This window comes from Myxocyprinus asiaticus, chromosome 47 (assembly GCF_019703515.2).
Source record: "Myxocyprinus asiaticus isolate MX2 ecotype Aquarium Trade chromosome 47, UBuf_Myxa_2, whole genome shotgun sequence".
Lineage (NCBI taxonomy): Eukaryota > Metazoa > Chordata > Actinopteri > Cypriniformes > Catostomidae > Myxocyprinus > Myxocyprinus asiaticus.
Genome location: NC_059390.1, coordinates 16,714,928 through 16,742,594, shown reverse-complemented (window position 1 = coordinate 16,742,594; position 27,667 = coordinate 16,714,928). Strand labels below are relative to the sequence as shown.

General features: G+C 36.7%; 1 protein-coding gene across 1 annotated transcript in view; it reads left to right on the top strand.

The window, feature by feature from the left end:
• The first annotated feature begins 1,240 nt into the window (after nucleotides 1-1,240).
• LOC127436893 (myosin-binding protein C, slow-type-like) overlaps nucleotides 1,241-27,667 on the top strand; it is a 56,928-nt gene continuing 30,501 nt past the window's right edge. The window contains exons 1-11 of the mRNA XM_051691383.1: nucleotides 1,241-1,366; nucleotides 9,269-9,286; nucleotides 17,039-17,080; nucleotides 17,849-17,890; nucleotides 18,777-18,887; nucleotides 19,625-19,773; nucleotides 19,870-19,987; nucleotides 20,086-20,137; nucleotides 22,098-22,154; nucleotides 23,176-23,184; nucleotides 24,432-24,595. Of these exons, the coding sequence (XP_051547343.1) occupies nucleotides 1,345-1,366; nucleotides 9,269-9,286; nucleotides 17,039-17,080; nucleotides 17,849-17,890; nucleotides 18,777-18,887; nucleotides 19,625-19,773; nucleotides 19,870-19,987; nucleotides 20,086-20,137; nucleotides 22,098-22,154; nucleotides 23,176-23,184; nucleotides 24,432-24,595 (784 nt within the window). The 5' untranslated portion in view covers nucleotides 1,241-1,344. The remainder of the gene's footprint in view (nucleotides 1,367-9,268; nucleotides 9,287-17,038; nucleotides 17,081-17,848; nucleotides 17,891-18,776; nucleotides 18,888-19,624; nucleotides 19,774-19,869; nucleotides 19,988-20,085; nucleotides 20,138-22,097; nucleotides 22,155-23,175; nucleotides 23,185-24,431; nucleotides 24,596-27,667) is intronic.

Sequence of the window (27,667 nt, the reverse complement as noted above, 5' to 3'; positions counted from 1 at the left end):
AAAGACAAACAGACCAACCGTGAGCTCTGAGGTTGTTCATCGATGGGATATGCTTCTGCTGAAACCATCAGTCCACATTATACCAACTTCATTTTCTAAAGTGTGTTTAATAGCAGAATTCCTGGTGATCTTATGATCTGCAGAGATCCACCAATCAAAGAATCGCAGCAAACAAAGTGCATCACAAGAACTATGCAGCGTCCGCCAACTCCCATGAAGCACTGAGTAGGTTTTCCATCACTCTTAAACAACATATATTTTGGAATATACTTTAAATATGTTAAATCTACAGTATATTTATAATCAACCTCTTTATATTAATAGTTGTATGTTCCTCCATCAGTTTTAATACAATTACGTTATCTGCAATGCTTGGATGGCAGTTCATTCCTTCATAAAAGACGGCAAGTACCTTTGTATATTTGTCCTACGCTTTTTTGCTTAAGATCAAAGTTTGGGCGGTCATTGTGATTTACCTTGGAGCTGATTGATTTTGTTCATGGCTTAGAACTCTTTTATGAAATCCAAGTAGAAAACAAATTAATGGGAAAAGTACTTAAAAAACCCAGATGGCAGAAGAATTGGGCGGGTATTGTTGCGCTCAATTTCTAGTTGGAAACTGGTAGTATTAGAGGAAAATTCTCATTCTAGAGAATGTTGTTTTGGACAAAAAATGTAATATGTCAGTGTGTGCAAGATTAGTCATCATGTTTTGTGTCCATTTTCGGAAGAGAAAAACTTTTATTTTAAATGCAATTTTGGCAATGTTTAGAAGTATACTAGCATATAGACAGCCTCAAAACAAACAGGCATGGACTGAAAGACACAAAGCTCCAATTCTAATTTAATGAGGTCTTTAAACACAGCAATGCATTCTGTATGACAACAACAGTAGTGTTGAAACTCCAGAATACCCTCTATTCTCCTTACCACCATTAGCCATAGCCCCTCTCCCTGTCTGACTCCAGTTGGTGAGGAGACTGGGGAGAGCAAGACACATCTAATCCCCAGGAGTTTAGGGGAGAAGGGAAGGGAGGGTGTTATAGATGTTTTTGGGCCTCATTATCAAACAGAGAGAGGAGTGGCCAGGATGAGTGCTATTTAAACCCCATTTGTTAATCACCCTCAGATCTGTTACCTTTCTCCTTCACTGTCCTGCATTGCACTCGACTCATCCTCATTTACTGCCACAGTCTCTGGTGCAGCTTTCTTCACTTCCAGCTTTCATTTTTCTCCCAAACACCCCCTTGCTTAAGGACAACCCATCACAAACTCAAGTGACCAAGGGTTTGCAGCCCCTGAACCCTTCAGACTGGTGCCCAGTCCACCGGATAACGGCTTAACATGCCTGAGCCCACAAAGAAAGGTGAGAATCAGATGCTGTCCATCATCACACTGCGAATCTTGTAGTTTGGTGGAGAAACAGCCATTCAAACAGCAAAAGATAGAAAAGGATGGTTTTAGGATAGCAAGAGATTTATACGACCAAATCAAGAAATAAAACAAAAGTTTTAAGTGTTATCATATCAATATATAGTTTTCATTTACTAACAAACATGCTCATAACAAATAAGTTGCACTATGTGGTTTGCTCCACCTTTTTTGATTCTAACTGGAGTCAGAGCCAAATTTATAAGCCATGGAGATTTGCACAAACAATGCATGTGACTTGGTGAGTTTATCCCAAGATAACACTGCACATGCTATGATGAACATACTGTAGCAGAAATACAATGTAAACTTAAGGCTGGTTAACACTGCACAATTTTTATGTATGACATTGTAGAACATTGTGAAGTATTGTTCATCATAGTGAGCATTGCGTAAAATGAAATAAACAGTGTACTGCCTATACGGATGGTACTATAATATACATGAGTTTGTAGCAGTAGGCAGAATCAGCTCTGTATTTGCATTAATATTATTGCTTTTTTGCGTCCCTACTCTAATGAGCATGACAAAGTGACCCTAGCACACACCACAAGCTCTGTGATGATAGAGCGACTTTGGATTTGACTTTGTGTTGGATGATGATGAGGTGATCCAAAATGCTTTATAAAAAGCAAACATTGTCATGACTGTTGCTATGATGGATGGCACATAGTCAAGGCGATTAGGAGTGCACAGGCAGCTGAGCTGTGCTGGATTCTGAGTATGAAATGGTGCTGACTTACCCAGCTCTGAGATACAAGACACTGAGATACATACTGTGGTGGCAGAGGCATCTCTGATGGATGCTGATAGCCCAGTGGAGAGTGGAGGGTTGGGGTGTCCCCTTCCGATGGAGAAATATTTCAGGGTTGATGATATAGAGATTGGCTTCTAATGCCTAATAGATGGATGGAGAAATATGAAGATGCAGCATTGTGTCATTGCACTCATGTGATTCATGAATTATTCTATTATGATTCTAGAACTGATTATTTTTTATTTAGTTGACCGACTTTGTCAAAAAATGAAAATTCTCTTATCATTTACCCACCCCCATGTTGTTCCAAACCCATATGACTTTCTTTCTGTCATGGAAGACAACAGAGTGTTTGGGTCAAACATTTGGCATAACAGCCTAAGTCACCATTCACTTTCAATGCAATTAAAAAAAGATGCAATGAAAGTGAATGGTGACTTACTGTAGACTAACATACTACCCAACATTTCCTTTTTCCAATGGAAAAACAACAAGAGGGTGAGTAAATGATGATGGAATTTTTAATTTTTAAAGAGATTTAATCATTTGTGAACAGCACAAGTGGCATTATATTTGATATTTGGTCTGGCTTTATCTTCCCTCTGGAAATGACTCATATTTTAATATTTGCCTCTACACATATCCTCTCAGGATGGCACTCCCAAAGGATTGGTCTTTCAGGATTGGTCTATGTCAACCCCTGGACAATGGGGATTATGAAGCAGAATGAGGGGGATTTGGGATATTGATGGTATGGCAGCTATTTTGATGATGCTCAAAAACATGGCCATAAACAGAGCAAGGTAGTACGATCCATTTCTGTGGATAGTTTGCAGACATGCAGCACAGCTGCTGGTTGACAGGCACAATAAATTTAATCCATTTGGTAGTGATGATTTTGGTGGCCTAAAAATAAAACATTTCAGGATGTTTTGAGAACATGTATTTTGTGATTGAATCCCATAGGAACTTGTAGTTGATTCCAGCTGCTTTGCTGGTCGTAGCTAAGTTTAAGATGGTCTAGTTGGTCCCCTCTCTGGTCCAGCTGGTCAAGGTGATCTCTCAGCCTGGCCAAGTTGGTGTTCAGCAGGTTTAGGTGGTTAGCCAGGTGGTCTGTGTAACCTGCCTGCTTGACCCGCTCCAAGTGGGATTTGAACCAGCATCGCCAGCATGGGAGGTGGGCGCGCTAACGAGGAGGCTAAAGCCTCTAACGTCAGTTGCTAGTGCACCACTTGAGGCCAGGGGAGTGAGGTTTACACACACTGCACAGCTATCACGTACCAGCTGGTTCCCGTTACACCAACACCAAAAAAAAAAGAACCTCTAAACCCAGCCAACAGACTAGCCTAGGACATCAGCTAAGACCAGCAAACCATCATAGGCTGGATTAAGATGTTGTTGTTTTTTTTTTTAAAGTAGGGTTAACTCTGCCAAAGAAAACCAAGCACATCCTACCTCAAATATCTAAGAGTGATCATTTCTAGATTCATAAACAAAGGCTTCTAATTGGTTACTGTGAAAGACCACAAAAAATAACAAAAACAATATTAAACTGTGTGGTTTGAAATGACATCCCAACTTTAAAATTAGATTGTGACAAATTCCTGTAAGGGTTCACTCAAATGTCTTCCATAAATAACCCCCGAAAGGACAGAGAAAGAGTATTAGACTTTGTGATTATGTTGGTTTGAAAAAAACGATTGTTCTCATAAATTTGAGGGAACAGCTGATGGTAGGAGAGGTTGGGGTTGCCGTGGATCACAGACTCCAGGCTGTAAAAGGCTGGATGAGGGATGAATAGGGCTGGACCCTCTGGGAACTGGATTCCAGACCCCGGGAATAGTTCAGAATGAGCAGACTTTTAATCCCCATCACCCTCTTTCTCTATCTCTGGTCCTCCTATCTTTCATCCAGTGACTAAATGTCTCTATCAAGCAGAGAATCCTGAGCTCTTGTTTGTTTGAACTTTGATCTCTGTGATAAATAATATCAGAGGATGGAGGTTATAACCCATTGCCACTGCCACATATGACCGCAACACAAATAGCATCCCTCGGGAAAACAACAAAGGAACAAAACAAACCTATTGGTATATCTATACCCTGATGGGGAAAAAAATTATTAAACCATCTTAAAATGGTTTGCTGGTCTTAGCTGGTTTAAGATGGTCACCGAGCCACTGGTCTTCAGTTGGTCTCCCAGTCTGGCTAGCTGAAAAGTTCACAAAACCCCCCTAAAACAGCAAACAGACCAGCCTGACCTGCATTAAGCTGTTTTTATTTTATTTTATTCTTTCAGCACGGTAGGCAGTGAAATTCAGTCATTGTGACTGTACTGTAACTCATATCAGGGTTATTAACTGCCCCATGACTGCTAAGTAACTTACAGAAAAGGTTAAAGGTGAAGGGAAACCCATTTCTATTAACTCACCTTCCACCAAATAGGTGGTATAAATCACTCTCACTCTTTCCTCACCCTGAGAGAAACAACACATTCAATCTGCCATTTGCTCTATGCTGTCTGTCTCTCTGTCAGTCTCTGTGCCAACAAAGTTAGCAGGGCTTGTACAATAATACTTTGTTTTGGGAGATAATTTACAAAAAGAGAAAGATGTATTCTCAAATTGTATTCTCAAGTTGTGTCCTCACCCATATTTAAGGTGAATTGTGCCATTTCTGTGCTTCATATCTAGTAACACCAAATGGAATTGGAAAAAAGGACTGCTTTGAATAAAGCATCACAAACACTCCCCCCTGTCTTCCACTGGTTATGCAAACAGGTTGTCCCACCCCTTAACTCACGGCAATGGTTGAACCAATGTTAACATTTTAATAGTATCACATTGTCAGACCTTGCGTCTGAAATTGTATACTGTTAGTTTCTGTACTGTATTTGATGAAGGAAACCCTTCTCGGTAGTTAAAACAGTACGTCCTTTAGGTATAAATGCGAGTAGTATGTATAGATTCCAGACATACTTCATCCTTGGATGTGGGTATTGACCCGTGATCCGAATATATGACGTAATAACAACAGCAAAAATAATAAACTTTAATTTAAGTACAAGAAACAGCTTTCTTGGTATATACAGTATTTCACACCATCTGACTCACAGTTCAACACCGTTCCTTTAAAAAAAAAGGGATTATGGGACAGCAAAGTGTCCAGTCGATCCACACTTCAGAATCTTGCTCTAAGTAGCAGGTCATCCATTTTTTTTTTTTTTTCGCTTACTGTTTTATGAATACTGAGCATTCGGACATACTACTTCATTGGCATACTGTTTTTGCCACACTATAAATTTCTTATGGAAATAACAAATGGCTTATTTAAAGATGCAGAGAGCAGTTCACTGCTAAATTAATTTGCTTGATCTCCAATAAGTTTTAAAGGTGAAGTGAGTAATTTTTTTTGAAAAAACTTTCTCCTATCACATCTTAATATGCAGAGCCAACTATAAGTAAGCCATCTATATTGAAGGTTGATTCCCCAGAAAGTGTCAATACTGTTGCTCTGTGGCACTATCAAAACATTGCTCTGTTTGTTTGACATCCCTATCAGCGTGACAAAGCAACATTGGCTCAACTAATGGCATGAGCATGTTCAGGAGACCTGTTTAAAAAAAAAGTAATTCATTTTGCATGTGAACGGTGACTGTGACACTTACTTCACCCTACATAAGCGTACCCTCACTAAGGGTAGTTAGCAAGTTAAAATTGATCTTTTAGCACCTCAGGGAATATGGGTATTCGGACACTGCATCGTGTGTGTTGATATTTTTCAGGGAAATAAAGCTACCAAAGGCTTACTTAAAGATGCAGAATGCATTTCTCTGCAAAATTAATTAGCTTAATCAGTGTTTTTGTCTTGTTTTCAAGTAAAAATACCCTAACATCCTTAAAAACAAGTAAAATTTACTAATATAGCAAAATTGTTACTGAGGTTAAGTTATTGACATTTTTGGTTTTTCAAAGAATATATATTGAATTAACTTAATTTTTTCTTAATATATATATATATAGATATAAGTTACACACTTCAGCTTGAACCTTCAATTTAAGTTTTTGTCAATCTGCTGCAAAAAACAAGTTGGTAGTGATAACAAAATGTCGCAATACTTTAGATTGTCATGTAGTTGAAGTGCTCTTTGTTAAATGGGGTTTGAATTAAAAGAGCTGTATTAAGCTGGAGGTGGAAGTGACAACAGTTTGGCTGTGTGGAGACAACATGAGCCTGTCTGTCCTCACGCCAGCAGCATGGACAGCTGAACATACCTGCGTACTGTTGTGCTGTACTGGGACAGTAAAACAGTACCCTTCAGAATTGTTGTTATTGCTGGATGAGACAGAGAGGATCTTGAAACTGACAGAATGCCACTGCAGCCAGCTCGTCTGTGACATAAATGGCATAAATGGCTTTTTAATGGGTGGAAGGATCCATGTCATTTCCAAATTGGTCCTGAAGTGTCCAAAGACCTGACCTGGTGGTGTCACCATCCGCAGACAAAGAGAGAGAGAAAGACAAAACAAAAATGAAAAGGTGATGCCATGGTGTTTCCAAAGAAACTTCTTGATCTCCAATAAGTTTTAAAGGTGAAGTGTGTAATTTTTGAAAACACTTTCTCTATCACACCTTAATGTGCAGAGCCAACTATAATTATGCCATCTGTATTGAAGGTTGATTCCCTGGAAAGTGTCAGCACTGTTGCTCTGTGGCACTATTAAAACATTGCTCTGTATGTTTGACATCCCTATCAGTGTCACAACATTGCAACATTGGCTCAACTAATGGCCTGAGTTTGGGGCAGGACTGTCTGTGTGTTCGATCAACTGAAGATGAGGAGAATGTTCACGAGACCTGTTTAAAAACAAAATTCTATATTTTTTACAATTTGACAGAAATTACACACATTTCACCCTACATGCAAATACCCTCACCAAGGGTTAGTCAGCAAGCTTAATTTATCTCTCAGCACTTCAGAAATGATTTCTAAGAAGAAGAAAAAAAAAAAAAGTGTATTTGGCGAGTTAAAGACAACCAACCATCCAAAATAAGGAGGCACAAATCAGGAACGAAATGACAAGATATGATGAAACTGTAGTGCACAGGAACCTCTATAAAGTATGACAAAATGCAAACAGAGACTATACAGAACGACAACCTAAAGAATACACAGGAATGGCAGTAGGACAGATGGATTGACAGAGACAGCAAACAAAAATAGAGGGCTGAAAGCTGAGAGATGTCAAAAATATCAAGAGACTAAATGAGAAGAGGCGCACAGGTGTTCACATTGGCCTTGTAACAGGGAGAATCCTCACATTGACTCTTGATAACGGGGGGTAGGAATGGAGCGGTCATGCACAGAGCAGTTTACACAGATCGCTATGCTCAGCCTAGGCTGGCACCTTCTCAGAATTCACAACAGCCCGTGCCAAGGCAACAAAGGTGGGTTGCTGAGACAAAGCTGCTGACATTTATATTATGTAATAACCCAGAGGAAAATGTTATAGCTTGCTCCTTTATAGCTCAGAAGACTTGTTGGAGTTCTTAGTTAGAGTTAATTTAAAGGTGAAGTGTGTATTCAATGTTTAAATACTTTCTCCTTACTTTCTCCTAATACTTTTTCTATATATAAGAAGTCATATTGCATGTATAATGTACAACTTGTGCTTGAAATTTTGTGTCAGGTTCACAGTACTCACAACAATGAAACCTAAAATTTAAAATCTAAAATAGACATGGTAACCAGATACACTGTAAGCTGATTTGCTGAAGGAATAGAATTTAAGTATCTTTAAATCAACATGCAATGGTGAAGAAACAGTGTGCCTTGCATGCAAACGATACCAGAGACAATAGCTAAAGTACATTAAGGAAATTTGAAAGAAAAAAATCAGTGAGCTTAACAGCTGAACTCGGGATATAATTGAATTTTTTAGAGAATTGTATGGACACCGGGACACACCTTGTGAAATAGGGACACATCAACTCTATCTGCTTTCAGTACTAACTCTGGTTTAAATTTTTATCTTTTAAGTGAACTAATTTTTCACTCTGTGTTTTCTGAAGAATCAGTTGAGTCAATGATTCAAACGTTCACTCAGCATAAAATACACTCATGTGTCACCACCTACTGGCGTTAATATGTAATCTGCAGACATGTTTACTGAACGAATCAGTGCACAAAATTAAAATAAATGATGAATCAAACTCTCTCTACACTGCTTTCAATACTAACTTCGGTTTTAAACCAGTGGTGACTGTGAACGAATCAGTTTTTTTAACTTTAGTTTTCTAACATTTTTTTTTTCTTTTTTTCAGAATCTTTCTCGTGCACTTTCATTGCTTCGGTAGTAAACAACTCATTTTTCACCACCTACTGGCATAAATATGTAATCTGCAGAGATGATTACTGAACGAAATAGGGAAAGAAATCAAAATAAACGATGAATCAAAAGCCACGAACACAGAGAAGCAGAATACAAATATCAGTGCTCTTGGAATGCAGCTTGGCCAGTCAAATTCATGGACCAGAACTAACTATTAAATACAAATAACCTCCATTCAGTGTTGAGTTTAGCATCAGGCCATCCAGGCCCCAATTAAAAGATTTGAAGATGAGATCATTTGCAAGTTGTCCCTAGAAAGCGTCAAGTGTCCATCATGTGTCCATGCTATGGTAATCTATAAATGAAGCAGCAGGTTTATTTTAGAACTATCATTCCAAGAGATGTATTCACTCATTGATCCAGTTACGCCTTTCCTTAACTCCTCTAATCACAATAGGCCCTTTCATCATGCTCTGCTGGGTTTAGTGTAATACTGTGCCCCTCTTTAAACTGTTATGATTCCTATACATCTAGACATATGCACCAGGACTAACACAATACTGCCGACCCCTAGTGAAAACTGAATGCTTACACTGAGACAGACAAAGCACATATCACTGTACTGTGAAACATTTGTCTATAGTAGCTACAGTGCCCAAAATGTGGATACTTAATAAACTCAAATGTATGAATGTCAATGCATGAGATAACAAAAAATATTATTCTCCTCTCTTTTTTTTCCCTGACAGATGATGGCCAGCCTGAAGGTATGTGGTGAATCAGTAGTAATTACAAGCAATCACAAGTGCCACTGATGTTCCCTTGTCAGCTCAGTAGTCAGAATCTCTACATTTTGTCAGGACTATACACATTTTTAAAGATTCTGTTAGCAATTTTGTTAAAATTATGCTTATTCATGCTTCAGAGATCATATCATTGTCTTTCACCCACCAAAACAGAAATTTTTGGGTCATTCTCCATTTCCTTTGTCATGACATGTGTGTGTAATGATGACATTTATTATACTATATATATATATATACATGTATGTATATAAATGTCTCAGTGTATAATATATATGTCTGTATGTGAGTATATTGTACTGTCTCTTTTCCTATAGCACATGTATGTGTCAGTGTGTGTGTGTTGCTGATGCTTCATGCTTTGAAAGAGTCCCTTGTATTCCTTTGCTATGTCTGTCACATACTCAGAGAATGTTGCCCCTGGTGACACCCCATCTGAGAATTCAGTTGAGAAGACCCCAACAAGTAGGTTTCAATTATATCACCTCGCTCCTTTCTATCTTAATCCATGTATCATTCGTTCATTTCATATTCAATTAGGAATTTAAAATCGGAAAAACAAAAAACAACTTATTTCATTATTCGTTTACAAACCCAGTATTAAAAAACAAATAATGACTTGTTTTTCGTAATTTCGATTTAATTCTCAAGTTAAAAATAGGAAATTGGAAAAATAGCCACGACACACACACACACACCACCACACACACACACACGTTGGGTTTTCATGTTTTATGAGGACTCTCCATAGACATAATGGTTTTTATACTGTACAAACTTTATGTTCTATCCCCTAAACCTAACCCTACCCCTAAACCTAACCCTCACAGAAAACTTTCTGCATTTTTACATTTTCAAAAAACATCATTTAGTATGATTTATAAGCTGTTTTCCTCATTGGGGAAATTGTGGGAACTGATTGTCCTCACAACGTCAAAAATGTCAGGTTTTACTATCCTTGTGGGGACATTTGGTCCCCACAACGTAGGGAATACCTGGACACACACACACACACACACACACACACAGACAAACAAACTTGTTTTTGTATCATTGTGGGGAATCTCCATAGACTTCAATGCGTTTTATGGATTTTATACAGATCTAATGATAATTTCTATCCTCTAACCCTACCCCTAAACCTAACCCTCACAGAAACCTTTTTGCATTTTTACATAAAAAAAAAAGACATTGTTTAGTGTGTTTAAAAAGCCATTTAATAAGCTGGCTGGGCCCCACAAGGTCGGTAATCTCAGGTTTTACTATCCTTGTGCGGACATTAGGTCCCCACAATGTAGTATAAACACGTACACACACACACACACACACACACACACATATTGCAGTGCAATGAACAAAGCAAGATGCGGTTCAGGGAATATACAGACTTAACATAGGGCACATCCAAGACAGATGAGCATGCCAGTGAATTATAACAGCTACAGCAGTAAATAACAAATGATAAGCAATAATAATAACAAATAAATTGGAAGATATTGTTACATTTAATATTTAATATAAGACAATAATTATTTACATGGCAGCAAAGAGTGCTAATTTCAAGCTCAGATAATTCCGACATCCAAGTTTTTGAATGGGAATATGGGTGGCCTTTACTTGCTGGGTCATATACGTGGCATTTTTGTGTGCCTTTTATTATCAGACAAATGTGAAGGCTATGTGTAAATGCTGATTTTAATTTCACTGGTCGAGCTTTTGAGAGACAAGCATTCATAAACTTCCTTTAGCATAATTAGATAGGCTGATTTACGAAAAGTGAGATTATTACAGTAAATCCAATAATATGAGTACAGTATTAGGTTATTTTATGATAAACATTACAAAAATTCCTGAAAATTTTATTTTCACATTCCAAAGGTTATAGTAACTTCCCAGTGGATAGACTGACTAACCGTAAAAATCTCACCTGTAGTAATTCAATCTATCTACTGGGAACTAACTTCAACCTTTGGAATGTGAAAATAACATTTGGGTGAATTTTAGTTCATTCATTTTTAAAATAATCTAATACAACTCAAATTATTGGACGTTCTGTAAAAATCTCACCTGTAGTAAGTCAGTCTGCCCACTGGGAACTTACTACAACCTTTGGAATGTGAAAATTATGTTTTCGTTTATTTTAGTGATTTTTTTTTCCCCATAAGTGAATACTGTACACTCATATGCACAGCCATCACTCTGGTGATGTACTAAAACCTGTGATTCTTTTTTTTTTTTTTTAATAACAATGTTTTGTTTTGTTATCCTATAACATGCAAGTCAATAGTCAAATAAATGAATGCTCTGACGCCAGTGACGTTTTATTTATGGGTTGTGGGAGTTTTCAGACGGTCCCTTGCGCAACATAAGCGTATATCCATCGAATATCGAACCTAAAACTACCTTTACCCCATAGTTAACTGTAAGTCTATGTCTTTACAATGTAGGCATATGCTTCAATAGTCTTCTGAATGTATGGTTATTTTCATCATCTCATTTAAAACCATGCCTTTTCAAACCGGAGCAACGTCAAAGACAGCAGGTTTATGTGTAGGGCTGTCTGATAAATCTGACTATTTGATGAGAGAGATAGCTCAGCTGCAATAAACGTGGCGAGTTTTAGAGAATAAATGGTAAAGAATTTAATATTAACTAAGACGAATTCACCTGAACAATTAAACAGCAGAGAACTTTTATTCTGTCTCACTGCATTGAGGAAGACGACGGTGCAGGTTGACCAATCAGAAGAAAGGGGCGTTTCAGATCCACCCGTATGTGCGAATCAAATATTCAAGCCATATGTCCCTGGTCCCATGGCTATTTTTTCAATTTCCTATTTTTAATTTGAGCATTAAATTGAAATTACGAAAAACAAGTCATTATTTGTTTTTTAATATTGGTTTTGCAAATGAATAATGAAATACGTTTTTTTTTTGTTTTTCCGATTTTAAATTCCTAATTGAGAAATGAATGAATGATACATGGATTCTTTCTTTCTCTCCTCTCTTTGTTTTCTTTTGCTTCTCTGTGTTCACCCAGAGCACTCTTACCTAATGTGTGTGAGAGTGTCATTGGTTTGTTTCCACTGTAAATTTACACCAAATTACCTCTTTGTGCTACAACAGTTTTTTCACAAATGGCACATTTATGCAGAAATACCCACAAACTGTACGGCCTAATAGGTTCATATCCACACAGACAAACAAACACTGTGCTGGTCCACATCTTAACACACACCTGCGCTCATACTAATGCCTGCTGTACTTTGTGGATGGCAGGAATTTCTTGAGTTAATGTACATCTGTGTATGAAGCTCTTTGATATGAAGGTACAGTATATGAAAAGAAGCAAAGTATTCCTGCAGCAAGAATGTTTCAAGTTTCTTTAAAGTTTTTTCTCTATCAAGTTTAAAATCATCCAAACCTACTTCCATACCCTAATCCTTCAACTTAAACTTAACCGATAGTGAAATAAAATGCAAAAGCAAAAATAAAATGCAATTGCTGAGACAGCCACGTCATTCTGTGGTGCTTCTATTACACTTTTAGCTCACGTATCGTGCTTTTCAGGACTCACACTTCAAGTTATTCGCTTCAATCGTGCTTGAATAAGCTTGTAAATGCAGCTGGTTATGTAGTGTAAATGTTAAATGTATCGCCTTATATGTCATTCAATATAGTAAAATTGTTTAGATGTCATAAGTTTGCATTGTGTGAGGAACAGGGTGAAAAATATGTGTTTATGAACTGATAATCTGCCATTTTACTCGTGATTTGTGTGAAAGTGAATAAAAGCAATTATTTTCATAGCACCTCTAGTTTTTATTTCAGTAGGAAACTGCCACAATAAATACAAAGAGCCATGTAAAAAACATTAATCAAAAATGTAGATGTAGAAACATGATTTGTTGGGACCAGGTTAAAGAAATATTCTAGATCTGCTTTAATGACTGCACACTGGTAGATACTTGCTGAGTCTGTAGTACTTTGCTTCTTTTGGGATTTAATGTGTCATGGGTGTACAGTGACTAGATCTGTAACTAGATCTCTGGTCAGTGGCCTATATTCAACCTTACACCTGGATAGCCATAACCACTTCAACAAAGAAACATAATTGTATATCAAATCGCATATGCACATTGTGTTTGACTTTGTTTTGTAATGCACTTATTTGGCCAGCCTTGTCACTCTACATCTATGCATGTGTGTGTGTTTGTGTGTGTGTGTGTGTGTGTGTGTGTGTGTGTGTGCGTGTGTAAATAACTGGGCTGTAGCTGGCTTCCTGAAGTCTTACTGCTCTAGCCCGGTTGTGTTTGCTGTACAGAGGCTATAGCGGCAACCAAAGACACAGGGGCCATAGTGATTATCACAGATCCAGTGCCAGTGCTTCCTGAGGCAGCAGTGCACATACCTGCTGAGGTGCCTCAGCCAGATTCAATAGTAACTGAGGGGACTGAACAACAGCCAGTGGTAGGTGAGGTCACAGAAACACAGCCAATAGTGACCGAGCTTGTAGAGAATGAGCCGATGGAACCAGAACCGACAGAGGCTGAGGTGCCTGTGAGTGAGGTAAAAGAAGAGGGACCCAGCACACCTCAAGTCCCTGGTGAGTGTTGCTAAATCACAGGTCATAACATTCAACAACTTATCAGTTGTTATAATTAAAAAAAATGTAATGCCAGTGGAAGATATGAAGTATACTTGTCAGTCAATATGCGTTTTCTGTGGAGAAGTATGCATGTGCGTTTGACCATTTTATTCACCTTGTTTTCTCTGAGGCTTTCATAATCAAACTTGATGTCCTACATGTGTGTGTCTGTGAGACATCATTCAAGTGTCTGTTAAAGCTGCGGGAGCTGAGTTTCTGTTGAAATCACATTTTAACTTGGTATTCTTTGCAGTAGTTAGACCACAGTGCTTCACTTTGTATTGCAAAATAATGCTCATGGGTTTCACTGACAAGCCCAAAAATGACCTCATGCTTCCTTCCATCCACATGTGTGCTGCTTCCTGGCCTGGCAGTTCATCAGATAAGCATGTGCTTGTAAACATAGTGTTTCTGTCATGCAAAATGCACTCCAATCTCACTACATACTTAAAAGGATAGTTCACCCAAAAATGAAAATCCTACCATCACTTAGCGGTACTCAATTTGCCTAAAGGCCTCAGCACACTCACGGCGAAGTACTTCTTTGTTTTTTGGTCAGAGCCAAAAAGAAGTTAGAAACAGCTGAACAATGACATACTGTTTGCAAATATTCAGACACAGGCCACACCGCTGGGGAGGCATATAGAGGTACATTTAAATATAAGGATGCTCAAGACTACATGTAAAACATCAGCTATTATAACAATAAAATGTGTTACCAATGACTTCATGCCTCATTCTATGAGTAGAGTTCACTTAAGATCATTAAAAGTAGCTGTTTTAACTACTCGATGATTTAAAGTAATCTATATGAAGTAGATAATGTGTAATTTGTAATGTTTACCTTGTGCATTAATGGCGCTAATATGCTAACATGCTATGCCCGGCCATAATATGTGCCAACTACACTCTTTTATTGTAATTTATGATGACAATGTTATCGGGTATGAGCGTTAATGGGTAGAAAACAGACAAAAGAATGATGATAGGCATTTCTTGCTTTGGGCAGATGTGTGCATGGCTTTCAGCCACAGATGGCACATGAGTGAGTGGCCACTTAAGAGTATTTGAGTAGATTTGATTCCCTTTACAGACTAATTAAACAAAACAAAAACAAAAATCACATGACGTTTTTGGAAAATTTCTCTTCGCGAACGGTCGTACAGATGTAGGTAAGTTTGCACCAGTTCGTGAATAACTCATGTTCATGTTGACTAATCTCAGCTGACTGAACAGGAATTAGCTGTTGGCTTCAAAGTAGGAGGAGCTCTTTGTCACACCTACCGATGACGTGGACCAATGGCCGTAAGAAGGTTTTTGCAGCCGGAAAGAAGTTTTTCTGAAAGTTAGCCCCGGCAAGCTGTTATGAACCACCGAAACAAACAAAAAACACCTTAATTTGGGCAAGGTTTGTTTTTAAATGACGTCACACCTTTTCGTTCTTCGATTTCAGAGAAGTGTGCAGGGATCTTAAGACTTCACGAGAAAGAAAGTCACTGGAGTTTGGAACAGCATAAGTGTGAGCAAAAAATGACAGATTTTTATTTAAAGAATTTTATTTTTGGGCAAACTATTTCTTTAAATACCTTATACAGACATACTGTACCATAGTCAAATACCATTCATACGTGTCATACTTGTCATAGTTTCATTTCAAAATGGTCACATGTATGCCTACACTGCACTGAACCCTACTGAGGCCTCATTGCAAGCATTCCATCACTTTTTCTCGGAGTGGGGTTATGTTTAAATGAAAGTTCATCCATCACGTTCTGCTGGGCAAATGTATGTTGTGTTGGTCTATGACTGGACATGGAGCTCAGTGATAGGTGGGTGTATGTGTCAATCACACCTTTATTTCAGATAAAGATGGTGATGTCATGGCCAGCACCCCATCACCTCCTCCCCCAACAGGTTGATAACCAAGATGACCCATCCTCATCAAATCAGTGTAGTTGTTTACTAATGTTGTTGTGATGAAAATTGCAGTGTAGTTTTACAGAGCAAATGGATCTTAAGAGGACGATAAAAACACAGTAACATTGATTTGACTCAGAAAGACTTTCAAAGTACAAAGTGCTAAGTGCTTGATATTTCATGTTCACCTATTTGTGCAAACACACATGCTTTTAATGCTTGTCAAGTACACAATGCATTCCTACAAGCATTTAAACCCTTTATACTGTTTGATATATAATTATATATCCATATAAAGGAAGAGATGTTGAAGACATCTGATGTGTATATACCGTATATATATATATATATATATATATATATATATATATATATATATACATAAAAATATGCTTATATACTGTATGCGCTGTGTCAACCATATTTGTTTATTGTCTTTGTCACACTTTAATGAATGTGAAGTTTAGTTTATTAGGGTATTTCATCTAAATTCTGTTTAAAGGAATGGTTCTGGCTCAAAAAAAGTTATGCTCAATCAACAGCATTTGCGGCACAATGTTGATTACCACAAAAATGTATTTCGACTCGTCTCTCCTTTTCTTTAAAAAATAAAAAATCGAGGTTACAGTGAGGCACTTACATTGGAAGTGAATGGGACCAGTCCATAAACATTTAAATACTCACTGTTTCAAAAATATAGCCACAAAATGTAAACATATATGTTAACATGATTTTAGTGTGGCAAAATTAAATCCAACTGAATTGTCATTTCGATGTAACGCTCGTAAACCCTGTAATCTGGTAAAAGCTGTAATGATTTTAGTTATTTAAACTAAAATCATGTTAACTCATGTCGTAATGTTTACTTCTTGTGGATTAAAACAGTGTGTATTTTAATGTTTATGTACTGGCTCCATATACTTCTGTTAAGTGCCTTGCTGTAACTGTGATTTTTTTTTTTTTATAAACAAGGGAAGAGTCTAAGTAATTGTTTTGCAGTAATCAACATTATGCACCAAATGTTGATTGAGCTTAACTTGTTTTGAACCCAAAACATTCCTTTACATTAATTATAAAGTGTTTGAGGCCGACAAACATTCCTTCCCTCAGAAAAACAGATACTGATGAATTATATTTTGTTTTCTTTCACAGAGGATGGCAACATACCCAAGAAACTTTCTATTGACCTTCCTAGTAAGAGTCTTTAACTAATTAATGCTTTATAATATTTATAGCGTAGAAGCTCCCATAGAACTACTTATCCAGACTTTTTAATTTTAAATTATTGTGTGCTTCTGTTCTTTCGAGCAATCTGAAATGAACAGGTTCAGGATGCGGTTATTTAGAGTAGACAGCGAGCCTTGTATCCTGTGTATTTACATTTACTGTTGGTGCAAGATTGTCTAACACATACATTAATATTTCTCTGTATAGTAGATGGTAATTCTATGACGTCACTGCAAATGCATTGTAAATGCTACAGTATTAACATTATAAAAATATATATATATATATATATATATATATATATATATTTTTAGTAATTATATTTGCAAACTAGCCTACTAATTCTTAGTAATTGTCCTAAACAGTTTTAATGCAGGGGACCACAATTAAAGGAAAAAATTACCCAGAAATGAATTACCGCTCTATTCCATATAATAAAATAAAATGGGGACTGAGTCTGTCAAGCTTCAAAATGGCAAAAAGCACTTTAAAAGTCCATACATGAAACAAAAGGTTTCCTGAAAACAATTTAGAAAAAAAAGAAGATATGAACAGAACAATAAGATCAGACCAACATAAACGACGTGAGCATAATGGCAAAATTTCACGTCATGGCGTTAACAATCTGTCACTGTGTTTATATGTATGTTTGTTTGTTATTGTGTGTTTGTCCAAATAGACTTTACAGTACTATTAATTATAAAATGCTGTAAATCTCTTTCTGTCTCTGTTTAGATGATAGTGACCCTGAGTCAACCAGGGGAAGAAAGGACTCAGGTAATTCAATAACCTCAGTAGAAGCTTTTAACTTCATTAGAAAGCAACAGAAATACGGGCATCAGTAACATAATAAAACAAATATACTACATGCCTAATTTTCTCGCAAAGAATGGCCAGATGGAACCTGAGAAAACACACATTGGTACATTTGGCTAGAAGCAGTGTCATGATCTACAGGCAGAAGTTACCTCGAACGCCACAATCCCTAAGGAAACTATGAGATTTTGGAGATCACCTGCTTTTTCATGCTCCATCTGAAAATGAATAGCACTTTATATATTATGATTAATATGATTACAATTTTAACTCATCATTGATCATTTATTAAAAAGAGCAGTGAAATCTCAATAAACAATTTGTGAATTGTCCCAAGTGATTTTGCTACACAACTTTTACAGTGTATATGTTAACCATTTTTCTCTTTTCCCCCTAAAAGATCAGTCAGTGTTGTTTAATGTCTTTATGCTTTCCATGTTGCTGAATGCTCTGTTGCCACGTTTATGATGTGTCTTTATGTGTTTGTTGAGAACTTATGCGAGTGTGTCCAGACAAGTGAGTGAGTGCAAGAGGCATTTGATTGTAAAATAATGGGATTACTTTATTATAGCTTTCAAAGTCATCAACAAATACAGTATTATGCATAATGCTTATCAGATCAGTAGTACATATATATCAGATAATGTACATTCACATATCACTATAGATGGAAATACATGCAATTCAAACTTTAGTGACATTTCTTAACATTGCATATTTCAATGTACATTATCTAATGAAATGAATTATTATATAATATTTGTTAATGTGGTTTATGGAAGTTATTATAAAGTTACCAAAATGTATGAGTGAGATAAACAGTTTATTCTTTCTCCTAATTGGTCAGTGTGGTCTCTGGGGGATGGGCAGCCTCCTGAGGAAACTGACAAGCAGATTGAGACTCAGCCCCTCTCAGTTCTGTTGATTGAAAAGCCGCAGAGTGGCTCCATCACTGTAGGTCAGTACATGCAGCAGATGTTATAACTGTATTATTATGGTCTAGTCTGTAATTGTTTTATTTACTGAATCTGGAAGGTAAAAATATTTTGTCTGGTAACCTTAAAAATGTGCTTCATGTAGTAACATCTAAATTAACAGTCAAAAATGTTATTTAATCTGACTAAATCAACCTGACAAATTAGGTTACACCGACGAAAGTCATTTTTATGAGTTAGACTGATGTAACAATTGTAGGTTAACACTTTTTTCAGTGTAAGAACAAACCATTTTCCATGTGGTTACTATTTATTATTTTCTTTTTTCTTAAAGGGGTCATGACATGAGGGATCAAATTTTAATTGAGCTTTCAACATAAAAGTATACTGTAAATTTCAGAACTCACAACTTTCTCCTCACTGCAAAAGAGCATTTGTAGGAACCTGTCAAGTCTTAAAGGAGAAGCAGCACCTAAACTGAGCGTTGCTGAACAAGGGTCAGAGTGAGGGTGGAAAATTATCATGTTTTACAAATATGTGACTGAATCTGTGCAAAAAACCTTTACTAATATTATAAGCGAATCTCAAGGAACATTAAAATAATTAAAAAAAAAAGGCATGTCATGACCCCTTTAAACACTTTGGTTTTAAAGATTTCTATTTATTCTCAGCTTTTTATGCAAATCTTAAAGTTACCTCAGAACATGAATAAAACAAAACTATATGCAGTCTGAAGACAACAGTTTTATTTGTCATAAAGGTGGTGATATCACCTTCACTGCTAAGGTGGAGGCCAAAGACTTGCTTCGTAAACCGACCATTAAATGGTTTAAGGGTAAGTGGATGGATCTGGCTAGCAAGACTGGGAAACACCTGCAGCTAAAAGAGTCTTTTGATCGCTTTACGAAGGTGATGCCTTTCACTCGACATATTTTATGCTGCCATTCGTATAATCTTCCTATTGTTATTCTGACATTGTTTTTTTTTTCTTTTTCGTTGCAATAGATTCATACCTTTGAAATGCACATTATCAAGGCAAAGGACAATTATGCTGGGAATTACAGATGTGAGGTCACCTACAAAGACAAATTTGATAGCTGCTCTTTTGACCTGGAGGTCAAAGGTTTGTTTTCTGTTTCAACACAACTACTTAAGACCGGGGGTGCTCTCTTCCAAATTATCCTTTTTTCATATTCCTTCCTTTTCTGTCCTTTTTTCCAGAAATTCCAGAGGTGTCTCAAAGCATTGATATCCGCTCAGCTTTCAAAAGAAGGTAAAGAGGTATTACCCTCCCCCAGCAAAAATGAACTTTTGTTAAGAGAAATGAATGAAAACGGCTGGAAAATCAATAAAACAGTTGTTTAATTCCTAAACAACGTTATATTTACTTATTATATACAGCTCTGGAAAAAATTAAGAGACCACTGCAAAATTATCAGTTTCTCTGGATTTACTAGTTATAGATATGTGTTTGAGGCCTTCAAGCCACAATGTCTCTCACCCACTGTGAAATTTGGTGGAGGCCATCGTGGCTTGTTTCATCCATGGCTTGATTCATGCATCCTTCATAAAGACAAATCTGCCTGATTCCAGCCTTGCTGAAGCACCCCCAGATCATCACCGATCCTTCACCAAATTTCACAGTGGGTGCGAGACAGTGTGGCTTGAAGACCTCTCCAGGTCTCCGTCTAACCATTAGACGATCAGGTGGAGGATCGGTGATGATCTGGGGATACTTCAGCAAGGCTTAAATCGGGCAGATTCGCCTTTGTGAAGGACTCATGAATCAAGCCACGTACAAGGTTATCCTGGAAGAAAACTTGCTTCCTTCTGCTCTGACAATGTTCCCCAAGTCTGAGGATTGGTTTTTCCAGCAGGACAATGCTCCATGCCACACAGCCAATCAAGGTGTGGATGGAGGACCACCGGATCAAGACCCTGTCATGGCCAGCCCAATCTCCAGACCTGAACCCCATTGACAACCTCTGGAATGTGATCAAGAGGAAGATGGATGGCCACAAGCCATCAAAACAAAGCCAAGCTGCTTGAATTTTTGGCATAAAGTCACCCAACAGCAATGAGAAAGACTGGTAGAGAGCATGCCAAGACACATGAAACCTGTGATTGAAAATCAGGGTTATTCCATCAAATATATTAAAACATTAGTATTGTGTTGTTTAAAAATTAATATGAACTTGTTTTCTTTGCATTATTCAAGATCTGAAAACACTGCATCTTTTTTGTTATTTTAACCATTTGTAATTTTCTGCAAATAAATGCTCTAAATGACAATATTTTTATTTGAAATTTGGGAGAAATGTTGTCAGTACTTTATAGAATAAAACAAAAATGTTTATTTTACTCAAACACATGCCTATAAATAGTAAATCCAGAGAAACTGATAATTTTGCAGTGGTCTCTTAATTTTTTTCCAGAGCTGTATACAACTTAATTCTTAAACTTTTATTATAACATTTCTAAGTTCTGTATTTTATGATATTTGATAAAAATTGTATCCAATAACTTTTTCAAACTTTATACATAGAGCGATGTTTGAAAATCTAAAGAATTATTCAGTATTAAATCAAATTAAATTCCAACTGATTTTGAAAATCTTGTATTACTCATTGCCAGAATAAATGTTACATAACAGTGACAGAAGTGTAGATTCCTCTCTGTGAATGTTTAATCGATTAAAACTGGACTTCTGTGCCTGCAATCCTCAACAAACCGATGTATAACATGGTTTGATGATGGGCTGGATAACCAGAATGTTCTCCATTAACTACCATGATATTTACCAGCAAATCAACCTGTCAGCCAAACAACAATCCAACCAATGTGTTCAAAGGTGTTAAAATCAGTTCAAAGGCCAATGCTTGCACTGGGAACTTCCACCCCAACAATGTGTCAGAAAGCAACGCAAACTATCCAGGTTCATACTGCTTTCCCAAAGTAACTGCTCAGTAACATTGCAGCAACACTGGGAGAATCAGTCATGAGACCATTAGGATTACTCTTGACAGCTTGTGCACAAATCAGTTCGCCCAAAGCCAGTGCTGTTGCTCTTGGCCACAAAGCGGAAGTTTTTTTGTGTACACCTCAATCCTGCATTAGTCTGGAACTAATGTAGATATTGCAGGCTCTTGCGTTGTTCTTTTAGCATTGTTTGATTCTGATACCTGTGATTGTTTCTGATTAACTGTCCATTAATCTGCTCTTGTTAATAACAGCAGTGAAGGCCAGGATGATGCAGGCGAGCTTGACTTTAGTGGGCTTCTCAAACATAGGTGAGAACTCCAGTCCGGTCCCCAGGGACCAATTCTTTCTTGTTTTTGTTTTGTTTTTGTTTTCTTTCTTTCCATTTTGTCTTAAGCCCTGACAGGGGTGTCTTCTTCTACATTCTTTCTTTTACACTGTTGTTAAAATTCAACAGTATCTTTTCACACTCTTTAAATTAACATTTCTTCATATCATTCATTGTGGCATCAGACACGTGGCAACAAACGGTAGTGTTCACACTCCATTAAACACACCATTAAAAATATTTAGTTATTCTAGACTGTAAAAATTAAAAGATACCCAAGGCAACGTGTTTGTTTTGTCTGAATTTTGCTTCATTGGGCAACATCAGAAAGCAGAAAATCAAAATGTTATTTAAAATGACTAAATCATCCTGAATACATTAGGTTCCATCAGTGAAAGTCATTTTTAAGATTCCTGAGGTAACAATTGCAGGTTACCACATTTTTCTTAAGTGTATGCCTTTCAAGTATGGCAGTTCTCTGAGGAACTAACACAAAGGAACTTGGAGAAAAAAATTGTTTCTCCGAGATCTCTAAAGTTCACCATGAAGGAAAGGTTTTGGGGCACTTACTATACAAGGCAATTATATGTTCCTTGAGTATACAATGCAATAGCACAAAATTTCCAAAATGGTGCCTAGAGGTTTCAAAAGGGTTCCTGAGGAACATCAAATAATGCCTCAAGTGTCTTCTCATTTTTACAGTATGTGATGTGGACAACATATAATGATTTAATTACAAACACGTCAATGTATACTGTTGCCAACATGACAAATGACATACCACAATCTGAATAGTTTTCAGAAACATTATCATCTTTTACCATCCTTTTTTTTTGTTGAGTTTTGGTCCTTTTTTGTCTCTGCAGAAAAGTAAATCTCTTGTGGAGTTTTGCTTTAGAGTTCTTTTCTTAGGCATATATAGTACAAAGGTAAACCCCTGCATAACAGACCAAACAATTGGAAAATTATTTTGGCTTGTCTCTTTTTCTCCCCCACACATTCAGAAACAGCAGGTTAGTACCTTAGGTAATAAAACCATTAGACCGTACCACTGGTAAGTATTATAATCCTGTAGTATTATAAGCATGAACTGAATAGGAGCTGTAAAAGCAAGAGTGTTGGCCTACTGTAGTCTGGTAACACTTTATTTAATAACAGCGTTCATAAAAGTTTCAGCAATGCTCAGAAATGATGGAAAGGCACCATTTTCCACTCATTTACGAGCAGTTGGTGGACCACTTCTAGATGAAGCTGTGAAATAGTGTTATCGCTACTTTTGTTAATGTGAACTTGTTCTGATTTATATTCAAGAAAACAAGAACCACAACTGTGTTCTTAATACTTGCCTGAACAACTACAGACTTGAAACACACATTAAAAAAACAAAAAATAATACTGTTGCTCTTTCTATATCCGAGCATCCGGACATTCAGGAAAATGTCTGTGCAAGAAAGGGGCTGAATGACAAAAGCTGATGATGACTAATATAACCGCCTCACACCTTGATCATGTGTAACAATCGTGTTATAACAATGCTATTCACTTGTAATAACCCCTGACCTCTAACTAATGGAAAAACCTTACCTAACTATTTCACTAAATGATATTAGATTAGACAACTAAGACAAGTACCAAAGAGATGGGTACAGTTTAAGCTGTAGAACAGAGTGAGAATACTATTTGTTTATTAGGGAGTATATTCAGGTTATTGGTTTTTGTTTTTCTTTTTTTATGTTGTACATTCATTATAAACCCTGATCATGTGTTACCCACATGTGTTACCCACATGATAACCTTAAAATAATTATTTCCCATGTCACTGACCATATCTTTTCCAATCAAAAAGCTAAACTGAAATGTAGTAGCTCATCACTAAATTCCAAGAGAGCCTTTTTTATTTATAATATAAATAAATGTATAACAATCTTGTCCCCAACTATCCATTTTGTCATATAAGCAGTGCGTACCTTCCCTGATCATACAATCCTACCCACCCTGTATCTAAAATTTGGATGAGGCATTTCTCCCTGTAACTTGTCACCATTGACATACAAAGACACAGGCAGCCCATCTCTTTGTGTGACATGTCTTGAGGAACTATAGAGAAAGAATATAAATGACAGAAGCCCTCAGGCTATCAGCACCTTCATATTTAAGACAGTGAACATCCCTAGATAGCAATCTGGTTCCTCACTACATGTTGCGAGAGCCCTAGCGATGACCTCTGACCTCACACTGTGTTACTGCTCTGTGGTGTCAGGGAGCACAAGCAAGAAGAAACTCCTGAAGTGGACGTGTGGGAGATTTTGAAAAATGCTCGACCCGATGAATATGAGAAGATTGCTTTTATGTATGGCATCACAGATCTCAGAGGCCTGCTGAAAAGACTCAAGAAAACCAAAAAGGAAGAGAAGAAGAGTGAAGGTGCTTATTAAAACTTAATTAGATGTGTTATTTTGCTCAATAATATACCATAATTTAAAGAAATGTTATGCCCAAAAATGACAATTCTGCCATTATTTATGGCAGAATTCTCACCCTCATGTCATTTTAAGCCAGTAAGCAATTATTTTTTAAGTGGAACCTAGAAAATAAAAATTTGAAGAATTATAAAGCAGCTCTTTACACATACAATGACTGTTCATAGTAACCAGGGGCTGTTGAGCTCCAAAAAGAACAAGAAACCCACCCAAAAAAAGCACCATGTATGTTATATTCTAAGTCTTCTGAAAGTACAATAGCTTTGTGAAAGGAACAGACAGAAATCTGTCTCGAATCTGGCAGAGGTGATGATTATCAATAAATAATGTCTACAGTTTCGATCTGTTCTTCAAGCATTTGAATGAGTATAGAAGACTTGGAATGTATCACATGAGTTGTATGGACAGCTTTCATGTCGCTTTTTGTCCTTTTTGGAGCTTGACAGCCCCTGGTGATTTTGGACTGTCAGTGTATTACAAGAGTAATGATTCTTCAAAAAGTTTTTACTTTTGTGTTCCATGGGGAAAATAATAGCATACTGAATTGAGATCTTAACCCATTTTGGTGAGTAAATAATGACAGAATTTTCATTTCTGGGTTAATTATTGTTAAATTCAAATATACTGGCTTTTTGTAATTCACTGATTCTTGAGATAAGGGACAAAGCATGTCTTAAATACAAAAGTCATTTTTATGTTAAAAATCAAGATTTCCTATATAATAGAAATGTGTATACTCAGGGCATTTTTTTTTTTTTTTAATTTCATTAGAATTTTTTAAAATGCATGCTCTATACTTGGAAGCACATGTAACTTAACTTGTCCTCAGAAAGAGGTCACAATGTTAAACCGACAAACAAAATGTTTAAAAATGCAAAAATTCATAAATATAAATATCAATCGAAAGTAGGGATCTGTAAGATATGCATAAATTAAACTTTAAATTATATTTTCCATAAAAACTGTCTATCAAAGTTGTGTCCTCACTTTGCATCAACTCCGTCAGATTTGTTTTATAATCCTGAATAAATCAGACAATGTCATGGTGACACTATAACCCTGAGTACTCCTTTCTCACATCCTGCTCATGGTGGATGCAACAGTAGGAAACGTGGTCTGGTAATAATTTTTAATATTTTAAACAAACAATGTTTAAGTTTCTGTGGTCACAGCTTCAACATATCAAGTCATTTTTATTTGTATTTGATTTATTTGCGTTTTTCACAACACACATTGTTTCAAAGCAGCTTTACAGAAAATCATGCTTTAACAGAAAATGAAACTGTAATATCTATAAAGTCTTAGAATCATCATTGTGTAATTGTAAATTGTGTACTAAAATAAATAATTCAATAGTTAAATAATAATTGTATTTAGAACCCCAGTGAGCAAGCCGAAGGCGACTGTGGCAAGGAACACAAAACTCCATAAGATGTTGGTTAATGGAGAAAAATAACCTTGGGAGAAACCAGCCACAGTGTGGGGGGCCAGTTCCCCTCTGGCTAAACAACATGAACATAATGTCAAAATTAGTTATTTGTGTGCAGTGCAAGTCATGGATTAAACTTTGTAAACTAAGTAAGTGTTAAGGGCCAGTGTTTAAACAAAGATTTTGTATGAACTGAAGATTAATGACTAATGTCTTTGAAGTCCATCCTGGATTAACTGCAGAAGTTCACATAGTTGCATTGTCCTTTGCTAGTTGGCTGATGAAGGCTTTTGTTGGCAATTAATTGATAGTCTATGTATTCCATTTCAAGAGTGTAGTCCATCACTAAACAAAGGTGGTGCAGACAGAGATCAGTGAGGTGCATCGCAGTTCAACCTGCAGGTCATTTCGGTGAGGCTTGGCGGGGTCCATCCTAAGTCCAAGGTTCAGGCAGTGGCATATAAAGCATCCCATGTCTTACAGTTGGAGTTAGCATCAGTTTATCCTCTGAAGTCCATCGTAAAAGACTGAAGTGATGTCTGGCTAGCACCAGCTGTAGTTTGTCACCATTACTCAGCGACACATAACAGTGGAGTCTGACACCAAACAGAGCTGGATCTGGCCGGCTCTGGTAACGATTGAGAAAGGGAAACAAAAAGAATAGTATTAGCGTAGATGCCATTCAATTTATTGCAGTGTTATAGATTATGAGAAATGTTCTGGCTGACCTAACTAAAGCAGCCTAATTGTGATTTGATGAATAAATTAGGTGTATGCCTGGCGTAATTGATGAGTCTTTAGTCTAGACTAAACTGAGTGAGTGTGTCTGCATCCCGAACAGTGTTAGGGAAACTATTAATAGTTTTGGAGCCAAATAGGAAAAGGATCTTCCACCTTTTGTGGATTTTTATATTCTAGGAACTATTAACAGGCCAGAATTTTGTGATCATAATGAACGTGATGGAATATAGTGTGGTAGAATGTCACTTAAGTACTGTGGAGCTAGACCATTCAAAGCTTTGTATGTAGTTAACAGAATTTTATAGAATACGTAATTTAACAGGTATCCAATGTAACGACGATAAAATAGGGCTAATATGATCTTATTTCTTGGTTCTAGTCAGCACTCTGGCTGCTGCATTTTGAACCAATTGAAGTTTATTTATTGAACTTGCAGTACATCCTCCCAGTAATGCATTACAATAATCTATTCTTGAGGTCATGAACGCATGAATTAGTTTTTCGGCAACAGTGTCTTAAGTTAGCAATATTTCTGAGGTGGAATATAGCTGTTCTACAAACATTGGAAATTTGATTTTCAAAGGACAGATTGGTATCAAATATAACACCTACTTTTTTACTGTAGAAGACGACGTAACAGTGCATCCATTGAGAGTCAAATTATATTTTAGCGGCTTATTTTTAGAGGTTTTTGGTCCAATAAGTAGTACCTCTATTTTATCGGAATTGAGAAGATGAAATTTCTGGCCATCCAATCTTTGATTTTATTGATACACTGCTAATTTGGACAATTGTTAAATTTTGTCGGGTTTAGAAGAAATATAAAGTTGGGTATCGTCAGCATAA